Source organism: Toxorhynchites rutilus, chromosome 1, assembly GCF_029784135.1.
Source record: "Toxorhynchites rutilus septentrionalis strain SRP chromosome 1, ASM2978413v1, whole genome shotgun sequence".
NCBI lineage: Eukaryota > Metazoa > Arthropoda > Insecta > Diptera > Culicidae > Toxorhynchites > Toxorhynchites rutilus.
Window position 1 is genome coordinate 58,868,057 of NC_073744.1, and position 16,877 is coordinate 58,884,933.

General features: G+C 40.9%; 2 protein-coding genes across 2 annotated transcripts in view; both read right to left on the minus strand.

Annotated features, from left to right (window-relative positions):
- Positions 1 to 15,459, minus strand: part of LOC129781512 (uncharacterized) — a 50,997-nt gene extending 35,538 nt beyond the window's left edge. Inside the window, exon 1 of the mRNA XM_055789203.1 lies at positions 12,417 to 15,459. Within this exon, the coding sequence (XP_055645178.1) occupies positions 12,417 to 15,459 (3,043 nt within the window). The remainder of the gene's footprint in view (positions 1 to 12,416) is intronic.
- Positions 15,460 to 15,675: 216 nt separating this feature from the next.
- On the minus strand, positions 15,676 to 16,545 carry LOC129781528 (uncharacterized). Its single transcript, XM_055789207.1, has one exon. It carries the CDS (start codon positions 16,543 to 16,545, stop codon positions 15,676 to 15,678), a length of 870 nt encoding a protein of 289 aa, XP_055645182.1.
- Between the last annotated feature and the right edge of the window lie 332 nt (positions 16,546 to 16,877).

Sequence of the window (16,877 nt, forward strand, 5' to 3'; positions counted from 1 at the left end):
AACTCAAACTTTGACCGCTTTGCGCTACTCTCCCTTAAGTCCGATTGAGCTGAAATTCGGCATAGGGTGATTTTTCGAGGTGGTAAATTTTTTTATATGGTAACTTTTTGGAATTTTAGGGTCCATTTTTTCCCATACATTCATTGGCATCCTACTCTATATGCTTTGATGTTGTCGTCACTTTCCGTTTCAATAAAATCAGTTCAATTGAACTTGGGACATACATCGGCAGAAAAGGAAATGAGATTTTTGAAACACTCATTTTTTTACGCTCTCTAATTTACTAATTTACTCTCTCTTTTTGTCTAGAAATATTCTCATTTTTCATTTATGGAGAGGCCAAAATTCAACATATATACTCAATCACATTGAGCCTATTGGGGTTTCCTATTTCGCCTATTTCGGTATTAAATTTTAATACTCTCGACTCGTTGTTGGACCGTATATCGTTGCATTATAAGATGGCAAACCTTACTGAAGAGAAATGTCAAGAGAGCGGGAAAGAATATGGCGTCGTTTGGTGTCCCTATCGGTCTACTTTTGTAGCGTCCCTATTGAAATACCCGTTATATATAGCCATTCCATGCCAAACCGATCTAGTGGTTGTCGGATTTCCCTGCAAAGTGGAAATTTTATTTCTTATCGCCAAATATTAGGCCCGTATTTTTATATATTGGGTTGGGGAAAAAGGAATGTCGTATATTGTCTATATATGGCAACACTTAAACGTATCTTGTGTTGTACTTATCGTATCTGGTCATACTATACTGCTATTTAAAGACGACAATCTGTGCTACAAGTGTCGTTTTGACAGTGTTGTGATTGTCCTTTTCAGTCTCAAGTTATAGCGCGTCAAAGATGGAGTCCACCAAGCAAGAAATTCGCCATATTTTACGTTTTTACTACGTGCAAGGTAAAACTGCAACGAAGGCGGCCGAAAAAAATCGTGTAGTTTATGGACTCGAAACTGTAACGATTCGCACAGCACAGCGTTGGTTTGAATGATTTCGTTCTGGTGTAGTGACTGACGAAGATACACCCCGTACTGGTAGGCCAATCGTCGTGGAAACCGATAAAATCGTTGAAATCATCCAAGTAGACCGGCATGTGAGCACTCGCTCGATTGGCCAGGAGCTGGGCATTGACCATAAAACCGATTGGAACCATTTGCAGAAGATTGGATTCCGAAAAAACTGGATGTATGGGTGCCACACGAGTTGACGCAAAAAATCTTTTAGATCGAATCAACGCCTGCGATGCACTGCTGAAACGGAACGAACTCGACCCATTTTTGAAGAAGATGGTGACTGGTGATGAAAAGTGGATCACATACGACAGCCTAAAGCGAAAAAAGTCGTGGTCGATGCGCGGTGAACCGGCCCTAACCATCACCAAGCCCGGATTGACGGTCAGGAAGGTTTTGCTGTGTATTTGATGGGATTGGAAGGGAATCATCGACTATGAGCTGCTCAACTATGGCCAGACCCTCAACTCGGTTCTCTACTGTGAGCAGCTTGACCGTTTGAAGCAGGCGATTGGCCAGAAGCTGCCAGAAATGATCAATAGGAATGGTGTTGTTTTCCACCAGGACAACGCTCGGCCTCACACAACTTTGATGACCCGCCAGAAGCTACAGGAGCTCGGATGGGATGTCCTATTGCACCCACCGTATAGTCCGGTTCTGGCTCCAAGTGATTATCATCTCTTCCGATCCATGCAAAACGCTCTCGGTGATACTAAGTTGGCCTAAAAAGAGGCTTGCGAAAACTGGCTGTCTGAGTTTTTTTTTTTCAAATAAGGAGGGGTGGTTTTAATAGGGGAAGGGGGGGGGATAATGAAGTTGCCTTCTAAATGACAACAAGTTTGCGAGCAAAACGGCGGATATTTGACTTAAATTGGATAATTTTAAGTATGTTATATAAAGCGTCAAATTTCGATCAGAAACACAACATTTCTTTTTCCCCAACCCTATATATATTTTTTTAAGGATGCCCATTTCTATTTTAGGGTGGTCAACTTTTCCCCCCTTTTTCTAAAAATGATTTTTTTCAAAAATTCATAACATTTGAACTACTGGACCGATTCTGATGATCGACATATGAAATCAAAGCCTGTTGAATTTAGAAAAAAAAACACTTGCAGAAAATTTCAATTTTGCTTCCGTTATTATAGATTGTATTTGTATTTTGTTGTTTTCAAGGTATCGGAACCAAGGGTGCTATATATTTTTTTATATTTTTTCTTGAAAGCTGAAGTTTTTTTACAAAACATATTCCAAAATCGGAGATGTGTTTTTTTTCGTTTTTATGTTATGATTTTTCAAATTCAACCGATGGTTAAAAAAATCATTCTTTCGCTTAGTAAAAAAATGACTTTTTGACATCTGAATCGGCCAGTAGCTTAAAAGTTTTTGAGTTTTTGAGAATAGGAAAAAAAGGGGAAAAATGATATTCTGAAGTATAGGTTAACTTTTAAAAACCATAACTTAAAAAAGAAAAAGAACACACCTCTGATTATGTAGAAAATCCTCAGCTTTCAAGAAAAAATACAAAAAAACCGCGCCCTTTGCCCCGAAACCATCTAAACTATAAAAAAAAACAGATGCAATCAATAATTATTGAAAACATAATTCAATTTTTTCGCAAGTATAATATTTTTCCGAAAAAGTCAAGCTCATTGGCTTTAATTTTATATGTTAATCATCTAAATCGTTCCAGTAGTTCAATATTAAAAAAATTTTGAGAATAGGAAAAAAGGGAAAAATCGATTATGATTAATGTTGGAATCAATCTTCGACTCGTGGAGATTTAGCTGTCGTAAGCGAAATGCGGGTAAAAAATGAAAAACGCGTGTTTTATCTTCAAGATATAAATTCAGACTATTAACTTTATTGAATTGTTCCATACATTTTGGTTGTGAGTATGTCTATATGACCATTAGATTCGCGGGAGAAAGTACCCCATCACGCTTTGTGTGTGCGTTTAGTACTGCTGCGAGTAATCGGTGGAAGTTCACGATTTCCACTCCGACAATTAAGTTAACACTTTGAAAAACAATAAATTTAAAAAGAAAAATAACGCATCTCTAATTTTCAGAGATTTTATGTAAAAAATCCTCAGCTTTCAAGAAAAAATATAGCGCCCTTGGTCTCGAGACCATGTTAACTAAAAAAAAATGTAATCAATAATTACAAAAACGAAATCCATGTTTTTGCAATTGTAATTTTTTTTAATAGCTAATTGGCTTCAGTTTAATATGTCGATCATCTGAATCGGTCCAGCAGATCAAATATTATGAATTAAAAAAAAAAGTCATTTTTGGAAAAAAAAATAAGTGAAAAAAAGAGATTTTTCGAACCACCCTCAAATGGAAATGGACTCCCTAACGAAAAAATAAAAAATACGGGTCTAATTGTTTGCGATGAAGAACAAATCTGCCACTTTTCACGAAAAACTGGTAAAACTGGTTTGGGATGGACCGTATATTAGAGTGGCAGCAAAAATGGTCACGTCAAATTCCAAAAATAGTTTGCTTATTGGCCCAAAAAAATGACCTTGCAAAGTTTCAGCTCAATCGGACATGATTTGAGGGTGCCTCAAAGTGCTCAAAGTTTGATTTTCCGATCCTCGAAAATCTTCCAAAGGGAGACTTAAGGAAATTTGGAAATACGAATCTTGTTTTCGATGCCAAATGGCTTGAACATGCATGAAACGTTGATATATGTTGACCGAAAATCGACCTTTTGGGAATTAGCCTGAGTGGCCAAAAAGTCAAAACATTGAGTGCTTTGAGGCAACCCTAAACCATATAAATGTTTTTAATACAAAATTAAATTTTTGAGAAAGATTTTTTAACAGTACGTTTAGAATGATACTTTCCTAAATTGTTCATTCATTTTCCAACAACTTTGTTAAACATCATGTTTTGATCAGACATCTGGATTTTGAGTCACGATGTTTCGAAAGAATGATCGATACTTTTAAACACGCCCTTTTCAAAAATCAGTCGTAATTTAATTTGGTCATATGATAATGAAAATTGTGATTTTGGGTAGCTTCGATCATGTGTACCAAGTCTCAACAAAATCGAAGAGAGCCGCGTCAAAATATGAAGTCTTCGGTTGATTTGGTATGGATTTACTCCATAGCATGATTATCAACTCATTCCCTATCACAGTTTTTGTTTCGAACACATTACATTACCTTATAATGAATCTAGTTCAACAAAATGAATAAACGGCGCGAAAAATTGTGAAATACGAAGCATCAGCTATGCTTCACAATTATTCTATATTTTATTTCAAGAATCATATAATTTTCTTTATTTTCTTAATTATCTTTATTACCTATTACAGAGCGTTGCTTCAATCGATTGATGCACACGTCTCTATAATCTTTTGAGAAATCGAGGCGGATGTTACGGGTTATAAGCATTCGAAATCTCTAATTATTTCTCACATTTTCAGTTTTTAGACTTTCTTTTAATATCCGATACCTTTCAGTTCGAAGTAATCCTACGTCTAACATTGGAGGATTAAAACTGGAACCCAAGAAATATTAATTTAGATAAAAAAACAGAGTGAATAGATTGATTTTTTGTGTCATGTTACCGCTGAAAAAATTAACATCCCTCGAAACTCTCAACGCTCTCCAACATCACCCGTGAAACCGTTTGTAGAGCCGGTAGAGAGTAATGTCGTGCTCCCCGCGAATTATGATAATACACAACCGACGGGGCTAGCGATTCAATGTTGTTTTATCGATTTCCACTCGTCTTAAATTGTTGCTGCCATATTGAAAAAAAAAATAAACATGAACTGGGCCAAACATATGATCGCTGCAGTCTGATGCGCGCAGCGAGCAGCATCGATAATACACATGGTCCGCTGAAATCGGAAAACTAATTAGCGACAACCGCGTGGCTACGGGCTGGTCACGGGGGGAGGGTCAGAACATGACGACGAACTGGCCCGGGGCAAGCAGCAGAGAAAGCGGAACCGCGCTGCGAATGCAATTGTGGAAGAATTCCGAGAATTTGCAGAATTTTTCATTTCATTATTTCGCAGTAGCAGGGCAGCGCGGCGGAGGTGTTCGACTCTAAAACTAACTTGGAGCTCCCAATGACTAGTGGCTGGGAAATGTTGGTGTGGGTATGTATGTGTGCTACGTACCCCCCCACTCGGTCCCAACGTGTGCGGCCAATCTCTCTCCCTTTGCAGTAGGGGGGAGTGATAACGGTTGGATCAGAACTTTCGTGTACGTTGTTTAATAGATTTTTCATATTTCTGTTCGGACGTTTGGGGGATAGTTTTTCAAGTTGGTGTTTTCGTGAAGTGCATATATGAGATGGACGCCATCTTAAGGTCACATAGGGATCATTTTCTATAATATTAAATGTAATATGAACCTAAATAATGTCTTCAGAAATATTATATCGCCAACGCTTAGACTTGACCGTACAAATCAGTAGAATCATAATCATTCATAATCATTATTGAATTTGGATTCATCGGAACTATTCAACGCAGTTCAATACAATGTGTTGCTGATAACTATGAAATGGTATAAATGGGTGAAATAAATTGGAATGTTTCGCAAGAAATTGAAAGCTCTTATTCCAAGGCTAGCTTAACCTATTAACGACCAAGCGCCTTTATCATTCATATCATTCAAAATAAGTGTTCCCGAGACAATCGGTAGACAGGTTTTATGCGGCGATTTTTTGCCTAAAGGAGTGTCTACATTTCCTTTTTTGAATCGGGAACCATCAGCTGATGCAGTGAAGCTGTTGTTACCTGACGATCCACAGGCTTCGGTTTCGCATGCACGACATAATCAGTGAACAGGTAAACTTCGATATAACGTACATTTCACTTTCAAAATTGTACGTTGTATCGAATTGTACGTTATATCGAAGCATAATAAAGTACTCACAAACGTAGTCTATAATACATTCTTGTGTTGCTGTTTTAGTAAAGTTAATGAATAACTTCAATCAAAAGACAAAATCAGCCTTTCTTATGATGTTTTCCTTCGTACTGTTGATTAAAGGTTGATTTATTTAAAATCCGGAATCACAAAACCACCTGTATTTCGGGTTTGATTTAAGGTACAAAACTTGTTTTAGCATCACAATAAAGATAATTCATTGTTCTATCAGAAAAAAAAATTCCTTTACACTTTGGAAATGTGTACGTTATATCGAGTGACGTTATATCGAGAGTACGTTATAACGAGGGTACGTTATATCGAAGTTTCCCTGTATTACGATGATAGGAAAGGTAATTACTCATCAATGTATAGCTTTTGACGTAGGATTACGTCTTTCGGGAACATATTGGGGTACAAATTGAAAATCGAAAATCGAGCACATCGTGAAAATTGTCCAATTTCAAACGCTTATTACTCAGTCATTTCATGATGGATTGATGGAATTTTTGCGTCAATCGATTTCGACACTCCATAACAATTTTTTATATTGAATAAATTAATATATGTCATGAAACTGACTATCGAACAATTGAAAAATCTCAACCCCTATTCTAACGGAAATATCCACTTCTAATTGGTCGAAATTGACGACACATGCGGTTCCCTAACAGAGACATCAAAACCAAGCCGCCTGGGGGGAATCGGCATTGTAAATACATGAAAGTAGGAGGAGCTTTTGTTCCTACCGAAATGTGTTCCCTAACAGAGACATCAAAACCAAGATTCCCGAGTGAAATCGGCATTGATAATATATGCAAGTCGGGGGCCTTTCTGTGTAGCGCAAGTAGGGTGAGTGATTCGATTTTTTCTAGAAAATAAAATTTGAATTTGGAACTTCAATGTTCGTCAAATTTCATATCAAAAACCGATCGTGTATTGTGAAAAATTTAGCACAAGTGTAATTGTGAAATTGTATATGGTAGCAGTTGTGTTAAAAATTAATTGATATATGAAACGATTTATTCCAATTTTCATAAATAAAATCAAAGGTGTGATCCCACTCGAGAACGGGTCGTTCGGTTTAAGCTGTCTGTTTTGTTGTGTTCATTTTCACCCAAGGAAAGTTCATGCGGCGAGGAAAAATTGGGAAAGTGAAGAAATATTCGACAAAGTGATTTCCCATATGTTCTACATATAGCATCAGGTGTTAGGTTAGTCCAATTAAAATTCGCATTGGGTTGAATAAACGCTCAGAAAGTAAAATATAAAACAAAATTACCTTTTCCATTTCAAATATGTTTTCTCTATATTAAGGTAACATGTTTTTACTGATGATATTAATAATTGTGTTCGCTACTGGCAATTATCTATATTACATTGGTGAGTTTTTTTTTCTTTATTTCATCCATACATAACACAGGAGGCATCTCGTCTAGGGTCACAGAGGCCGGTTTTCATCATATCTCATTCCACGACTGTTTACCATACTTCTGTCATCATCACTCGGTGAACTCTGGTGGAGTGAATAAACAATACCAAACTACCAAACAAAATTGCCCTTCTCAGGGCCACCAAATCATTATCAAAGAGTTTAACGATGTAATTCTTCAAACATATAAAAAATCAACAGATAGTCTAACGGAATCCTACGTCAACTATGCGGTCGTGTCTCGAACACAACCCTCCTGTGATTTTTCTTTTGAGCATGAATTGGAACGAAATTTTAGACTTCTCAGATTTAGAGGCAGCTACTGTGACCTTATCTCATGTGTTGTTCTATGCCAACTTGCTTGTAACGCCACCTATGATCAGTCCCAATATCGTGTACGCAGTATGTAGTAAGCTGAAACAGTCTACAATTCCTGGACCTGATGGAATTCCCGCCAATATTTCGAAGATTTATTTATTTTTTCACGACTAATGTAGATAAGTAAAATGTAAGTTTAGTTTAATAAATAGTCGTCATTAGCGTCAATATTGGCCAAAATCTGCATTTTTTTCTATGGGAGCTTCAATCACATGATTTTTTCATACAGGTTCCCGGAAAAAGTCGCAGAATAGAACCAGAAAACAACTGCAACAGAAACAACCGCTCCGAAAAAGTGTAATGTCACAAGTAGGCTAGAAATATTGAAATGCAATTAATGATATACAGTGATGCTTCTGAATCCGGACGCTTTTTAATCCGGACACTTTTTCATTACATTCAATATCATGCCATCATTCGCTATCCAACTCTTGACGAGTAAAGTTCAGTGTCGGTATTGTGCGTTGCCACTTTTGCTATTGTGCTATTGGTACGAGTGAAGGTCATTGCTGTCCGCTTTCGACCTGACCTTTTGTGAAGTGGAACGAAGGAACAAAGGAAGCAGCGCTCTTGCAGCGAGCCGGATTGCGGCTGTTGAACTGATTCGGCATAACGGGATCGCCATCGCGTGACTGTCGCAAACGGGATTCATCATCACGTGGCTGCGTAAGCTATTCTTGCGCTATTGTGTTGTCTCCGTAGCGCGTAGCCTCTGTTTCTCCCTGATTAGGGCAGTAGAGCGCATTATTAGAACAACTTATATATTAAGGTACACATATTTATTATTAATATTATTATTCAATTCATTTGTTCATTGTTTGATATTATTATCAAACCATTATTATAAAACCACTCCCAATTATCATAATTTTTTTTTTTTTTGCTATTTTTTTTAAAGATTATTGTTAAAATCAATAATAATTTAGAAATAAGACAGAAATTTTTGTAAAATGGAGAATAGTGGAGGATCTCCAGAGATGGAGATCTCCGATAATGAATCTCATATAAGATCTGGGAAAAAACATAAACGAGTCCCTCATAAGGAAGATAATTCTTCTGGGGACGAATCCGCTCATCCTACCAAGCCCCCCTCTAAGAAAATTGCAAGCCACCCTTCTCAACCCACTGTTACTTCCACTCCCCCTCTCCCATCATCGATTTCGCTTCCCCCTTCTGATGCTTCCGATCCAACCCAATCCTCGTCCTCGTCCTCATCCTCATCCTCGTCCTCGTCCTCGTCCTCGTCCTCGTCCTCGTCCTCGTCCTCGTCTTCCCCCTCTGTTGTCTCCGCTCCACGTGTCAGAGTTTATCCAGAAGATGCACCTGGAACTGGCCCTTGGGTTGTTTTCCTCCGGCCAAAACCGAAAAGAAAAAACCTTAACGTGATTCAGATCATGAAAGATCTGGCCAGATACACTTCTGTATCTGAAATTCGCAGGGTTAGACCGAACAAATTGCGAGTTGTCGTGAATGAACGGAAACACGCAAACGAGATTGTTGCTGATCAACATTTCACTCTCGAATATCGAACATTTATACCCTCCCATAACGTAGAAATTGAGGGGGTGATAACTGAAACGGGTCTGACGAGCGAACAAATAAAAGCAGAAGGAAAAGGCAAGTTCAAGAAGCTCCCCTCAATGGAAGTGAAAATCTTGGACTGTCGCCAACTCGGGAAACTTTCCCATGATGGGGACCAAACTAAATTTACGCCGTCCGACTCGTTTCGAGTCACCTTTGCTGGTGCCGCCCTCCCTGACTACGTTATGGTGGACAAATTGAGACTACCTGTGCGACTCTTCGTGCCAAAGCCCATGACTTGCAACAAATGCAAGTCAGTTGGTCACACTTCGGATTATTGTGCCAACAAGGAGCGCTGTGCCACTTGCGGAGAGCAACATGAGGGGAAATCCTGCAGTGCGACTGAGCATAAATGTCCATATTGCGGGGGATCCCCACACGAGCTCTCAGTTTGTGAAAATTACAAGAGTCGCTGGGAGAAACAGAAGCGCTCTTTGAAGGAACGCTCGAAACGCACTTTTGCGGATATTTTAAAGGGCGCTTCTCTACTGGCCCAACAACAACAACCAATCAACACACAAAATGTCTTCGCCACGTTGCCCGTTGACGAAATAGAAGCGGACACAGCTAACGGGGGCACACCGTTCATTTTCCAAGGGAATCCCCGGCGCAAAAATGTGACCACTCCCAAAGTTCAAGGACAAGCCCTTCCGGTGATACCCCCTGTTAGCATGCCTAAAAAATCGAGTGCAGCGGACAAGCAAAATCAGGTTCCTCCTGGTTTCCGTGGGAATAATTCACCTTCGAATGGCCCAGCACTCGAGGGGACATCAAAAACCCCAACTGTCCCTGTTATTCCGTCCAGTTCAACTTCCCAATCGGGATTTATAAAGTTGTCTGACCTTTTGGACCAAATCTTCAAGTGTTTTAATGTTTCTGACTCCATCAGAACCCTTGTCATCTCAATGCTTCCAGTATTAAAGACAATTTTGCAACAATTGATGCAAACATGGCCCCTCCTTGCAATGATTATCTCTCTTGATGTCTAATTCAAATAGAGAGGTCGGAGATATCACTGTTTTACAGTGGAATTGTCGTAGTCTTATCCCTAAATTGGATACTGTTGGGTGTCCGGCCCACTTCGAAAGCTCAGTTATTCCTGACACCCAACACTGCTTGGGAAAGTCCTTTCCCCACCAAAATAGTGTTCCTCTAACGTCGGTGAACACACATAAAAACCACTATATTCACGCAGTGCCCAGGCAAACATTAATCCACGAACAATCAGCACAATCAACAGCGGAGGGTTCTTCCTCTTAATCGAAAACAGACAGTGCTGGTACAACTATACATTTAATCCATTTAAACACTTCTACAATATATTTACAATTCACATTTCACAATATTATAATTTACATTAATATTCGAAACGAACGACACTGACATACAATTAATACACTCTGTGTTTCCCTTGGTGGATTACTTGAGACTTATTCGACCGACAATCATTCGACGCGTATACAGTACATTAAAATCATTCCTCCATGGTCAAATCCCGACTACGATCGCTCCGCCGGAGTACGATTTCACAGCGCACTGATGTTGTTTCTCCCATGTGCGATGTTTTACTCTCCGCTGATCTTCGGGTGTGGTGAGATTTCTATTTGTTGTTGCTGTTCTCCGATGTTGTTTTCGTCTCCTTTTCGCACATGGTTGGGTTGGTTCCGTTGTTTCTGTTTGCTACGTTTTGTTTGCCATGTTTTGTATGTCGTTTTTGTTTGTCTGGTATTTGCTGGTCGTTCACACCAGACAACACAGCTGATTTGTCCAGGGTGATATGCACCGGGTGTAATAATAGTCTCAAACATCCTCACCCACCCAGAAATACCATTTCTGAAAATAGAACAAAAACTCCTCTTCGTCTGGATGGGTGATAGGATGGGATTAGGAAACGGGTTGATCTGAGCTTGCGATATCGTTTGTGCTGTCTAATCGAGGTAGTAGGCATATTTTTTCAACCGGTCGTTTAAAGGTACCGGTAGCCGTTTTCAGTGTAACGACCCGTACAACGTTATCTTTTCCAGGATGAATTTCTTCAATACGACCTAGCTTCCATTGAAAAGGAGGACAATTTTCGTCGCAAATAACCACCAGACGGCCCACTTCGATTGGAATCGGTGGCCGCCAACGTTTATTTCTGCCTTGTAATTGGCACAGATATTCTCTGTGCCATCTCTTCCAAAATATTTGAAGTTTTTGCTGCGTCAGTTGCCATTGTTTAAGCCTGTTAGCATGAGTAGCTTGAAGATCTGGTTCTGGAACTGTCTGTAGTGAAGAGCCTATCAGAAAATGTGCAGGAGTTAATGGCTCTAAATCAGTTGGATCGTCTGATAAAGGGGTAATGGGCCGAGAATTCAAGCATCCTTCAATCTGGATAAGTAATGTGTTCATATCCTCGAATGAAACCGTTGTTTCCCCCAAGACTCGCAATAAATGATGTTTAGCGGATCTTACCGCCGCCTCCCACAATCCTCCAAAATGTAGAGCTCTCGGAGGACTGAAATGCCATTGAATTCCCTCATCTGCACAAAATTTGGAAACCTTAGTGTGATGTTGACGATCCTTCAGTAATCGTAGAAATTCTCTGAGTTTGTTTCGAGCGCCTACGAAATTAGTCCCGTTGTCAGAGTATATATCGCTGGACCTTCCTCTGCGGGATATAAACCTACGCAGCGCTTGCAAGAACCGTTCAGTGGATAAATCCGAAACCAGCTCCATGTGAATCGCTTTGGTACAAAAACAGACGAATATTGAGACATATGCCTTCACTGCTGTTCGACGCGGTCCGGGCCTTACATATACTGGTCCAAAATAATCGACTCCTGTTATTGAGAAGGGTCGATACATTGTGATTCTGGACGCTGGTAACTCTCCCATGAATTGTTTTACGGCGGTCGGTTTGGCTCTGAAGCATTTGTGACATTGGTGAACGACTTGTCTAGCCACATTTCTTCCTCCTAACGGCCAGTAACGGAGTCTAACTACCCCTAACAGCAATTGCGGGCCAGCATGTAGAAGCTTCTCGTGATAATGTTGGAAAATCATCCTTGTGAAACGATGATTGGCTGGTAATACTACGGGATGTTTTATGTTCTCACTCTGAACGGAATACTCTAATCTTCCACCTATCCTCAGCAATTCATCCTCTGAAATAAATGGGTTGTACCATCGCAAAGGAGAACTTCTCTTAACCGATTCCTTCTTCTCCAATAGCCTCAATTCGACAGGAAACGACTCTTGCTGTACTCGATGAATCAACACCCGTTCTGCCTCATTTAGTTCTGCTGTGGTAATGAAACCCTTGAAACAACTCTTGGAAGGTGAACGAAGAAGTCCTATCAGTCGTAGGTAAATAGCAGTTCGGCGAATCAGGACGGTGTAATTTGAACACGTTGACAAATACCAATTGTTGAAATCATTAACTTCCACTTCGGTTGCGATTACAATGGCAGTACGACGCCTTTCTTCTTCCGCCAGCTCTTCTACTTCATCCCGAATTTTGTTCGGCCATTTGTTTGGTTCTTCTGCCAGCCATTTCGGCCCATGCCACCAGAATTCGTTATTAAAAATATCCTCTGGTGTGATTCCCCTGGAAATTAGATCCGCCGGGTTACAAATACCGGGCACGTGATTCCATTGACTTCCTTCCGTAAGCGATTGTATTTTCGAGACCCTGTTTGCGACGAAGGTTGACCAGGTAGTGGGAGAAGCCTGAATCCAGCGCAGAACACAGGTAGAATCTGTCCAAAAATGGCCCGTTGCTGTTGTTTTTGTCGATTGTTGGACCTTTTCGTAGAGCTGAGCTACCAACAGAGCTCCACAGAGTTCTAATCTCGGTATTGTTTGGCACTTCAAAGGCGCAACCTTTGATTTTGAAGTAAGCAGATGAACCTTTACTGTACCTTCAGTGTCCTGGCTTCGAATGTAAATACAACCGCCGTATGCCTTCTCAGAAGCATCAGAAAAACAATGAAATTGTATGTGAACCGCCTTTGGAATCATGACGCATCGCTCGATTTCAATTTTATTGAGGCCAGGAAGTTGCTTGTGATACCTTTTCCAAGCCTCACCCACCGTTGAAGGTAAAGGCTGGTTCCAACTCCAAACGTGTTTGTTGTTGTCACGCAGAGTCCAAAGCAGTTGCATAAATATCTTTGCCGTGACAATGGTGGCTCCTATAAGCCCCAGGGGATCGAAAAGTGATGCAATTATTGAAAGAACCTGACGTTTCGTTATTGAGCTGTCCTCGTCAATAGGTGGAACGCTGAATTGGAATCGAAAGACATCCATTTTGGGAATCCAAGTAAGTCCTAGAGTACGTACATAGCTATCTGGATCTAGATTGATTCCCTCTGTATCTCGTATGGCCAAATTTTCTTTGGGAATAGTGTTCAACACCGCTTCACAATTGGAAGCCCATTTCCTCAGCCGAAATCCACCGTCCTCCATCATGTGATTTAATTGAAAACTTAAGTTAATGGCTGCTTCAACATTATCTGAGCCAGTAATCACGTCGTCCATGTAGGTGTCCTCGATAATTGACTTATATGCGAGTGGATATTTTTCCCTTTCATCCGTTGCCAACTGCTTGAGTGTTCTGGTTGCCAAAAATGGTGCTGGCCTTGTACCATAAGTTACTGTATTTAATTCGTACGTGCAAACCTCCTCCTTAGGTGATGCACGCCACAGAATGGATTGAAGTGGCCTTTCCTCTGGATGAATATATATTTGGCGGAACATTTTCTCCACATCAGCGACCAACATTATCTGTTTGATTCGGCATCGTAAAATAATCGACCTCAAATCCTCCTGTACTACCGGCCCTGTCAATAATACATCGTTCAGGGAAACCCCAGAAGAAGTTTTGCAGGATGCGTCGAATACGACTCGAACCTTAGTTGTCGTACTACTCTCCTTCACCACCGGATGATGCGGAAGAAAACACCGTTTGCCTGATTCCCTAGAAGTTCCATCAACCTTCCGCATATGCCCTAGCTGCAGATATTCCTCCATAAATGAGATGTACTCTTCCCGTAAGCTAGCATCCCTTGTTAATCTGCGTTCAGTTGATTGTAAGCGTCGAAGAGCAATGTTCTTGGATTCACCTAGTCGCGACAAAGCATCCCTTTCCATTGGCAATGAAACCGTGTATCGCCCATCATCATCTCGAACAACTGACTGTACGAACCATTCCTCGCAGCGGGCTTCCTCCAGTGAATAGTCGTTTGTTGAATTAATTTCCTCACAGGACCAAAATTTGCTTATTAACGACTCCAAATTCTTCGTAGTTGACACATTACAATTAACTCTTGAAACCTGAGTAGAATCTGCCAATCCTCCACAGACGACCCATCCGAAGACTGTCTCCTTTAGTATTGGTAAATTATCACCCAATCCAACCTTTCTTCCGGATTCAAAGAAGTCAAAGAATGACTCGATACCGAGTACCATATCCACAGCAGTGGGTACCCCGAACGTGGGGTCAGCAAGTTGAATTCCTTCGGGTATTGCCCATCCTCTTGTGTTGATCGATGTAGTCGGGAGATTCACCGTGACCTTGGGCAAAATTAAGAATTCCATTTCTCGGGAGAATCCGGATACGCGAGATAATATTGTAGCTCGAATCCGTTGCTTCACCTTAGAAGCTACTTCACCAATACCAAGGACCGGAATGTTAACCCGTTCACGAGTCACCCTTAATTTTTGACTCAACCTTTCAGTCATGAAGTTGCTCTCTGAGCCCGAATCCAAGAGAGCACGGGCTGGATACTGATTACCGTTGGTGTCCCTCACCATCACCACGGCAGTTGCCAAAAGTACCTTTGTTGAATGTTTCGATATCGTTTCACCTGCGATGACCTTCTTAGCTGAGAGATTTATAACTTGCGAAGACTGAGAAGACGCCGAACACGATGGTCCCTGGTTTTCCTTAGTTTGATTTCTGTTGGGGCTCCTTGAGACTGTCACGAATCTTGAATGAGTATCCTCCTCTGTTCTGAAGCACACAAGAGTATGGTGTCGATCCTTACATCTTCGACACGAAATTTTTGATTGGCAATTCTTCGCACGGTGGCCCTTGCGGAAACAGTTGCGGCAGAGAGAATGCGTACGCAATACCTTTTCCCTATCATCCACTGACATTTTTTGAAACGTAACACATTGGTAGAGATAATGGTTGCCTGCGCAAACGAAACAGCGGAACTCAGAACCTTGCACCGTATTTAAGCTAGTTTTCGAAACAACTGATTTTTGTCTCGTTTGTGGTTGTGTTTGCTGCTGGTATCTTCCCTCTATCACCCTGGCCGGCAAAGAATCCAACACCTGAACTCGTCGCTGAAGGAAATCGATCAAGTCATTTTACGTTTCCTGCTCCTTGGTCGCCGAGAACTCCTCCCAGCCCCTCCGAGTCACCGGGTCCAGGCGCGTAGTAACGATGTTGATTAATAGGAGGTCCTTGTAATCACCAGGCTGCACTATCTGGTCCAATGTCTTTATTGTTCTCTCCAACCCTTCAACCAACGTATGTAGTTCTCCAGGTGATTCCTTCGTGAGCGTTGGTAGCTTCATCAACGCTTGAATTTGACGCTTCTTGAGCTGCTTGCTGTTGTTGTATTTCTTCAGCAAGCAGTCCCACGCAATTGGGTAATTGCCTGCGGTTATCTGGAGCGGATCGATCAGACTCTTAGGCTCGCCCTGCAAACAACCCTTTAGATAGTGGAGCTTCTCCACATCAGGTAAGTCAGTTTTGTTATGGATGAGCGACTTAAACAAGTCTCTGAAGCTTAGCCACTCATCAATATCCCCAGTAAATGTCTGAAGCTTTATTTGGGGAAGTCTCACGTGCTCAAAGGTTCCCTGCATCGACGCATCAGGATTCCGAAAAGATTGTTCAGACGTGGTTCTAATCTCTCTTTCTTTCAGCTTGTCCACGAGGAAAGACTTAGCTTCATAGTACTTGTCGCTGAAGTCTTCCCTATCCCTTTCCAGGTCCTCTGACTCCTCATAGTCCTCGTGAATACTAATCTCTACCACAATGTTTCCAAACCGTTCCCAAAGTTCATCCAGCTTTTCCAATCGAATTTCAACATTAGAATTGCTGGTGTCACTGCGAAAGTTCGCAATAAAACGTCGTATATCATTAAACGATGACTGGATGTCCTTCAGCTTGGCAATCAGCAACCTCAACGACGGTGGCCTAGTAGCCGTAGACCCAGCTGGTGCAGGCATGGCAACTCGAAAAACAGCAACGGAAAAAAAACTACTGTGTAATATTCTGCGATTGGGCCTAGCTTCGCCAGGCATATACTGCTAGCTTTACCTGGAGAAAACTTATATGTCGCCCCAAATAGATTCAAGTCAGAGTAATAGCACACGTCTCGTCAAACAGCTCTAGATAATTCGAGGTTGCAGAGTAGAGGAGAAAAGAACCAGTGTAATATCGATTGGGCATAGCTTCGCCAGACATATACTGTTAGTTTTACCTGTACAAACTAATAGTTGAAACCCAAAGAATTCCTTCCAATGTTGTAGTTCAAGTGCCCCAGTGGAAGATGGGCAAG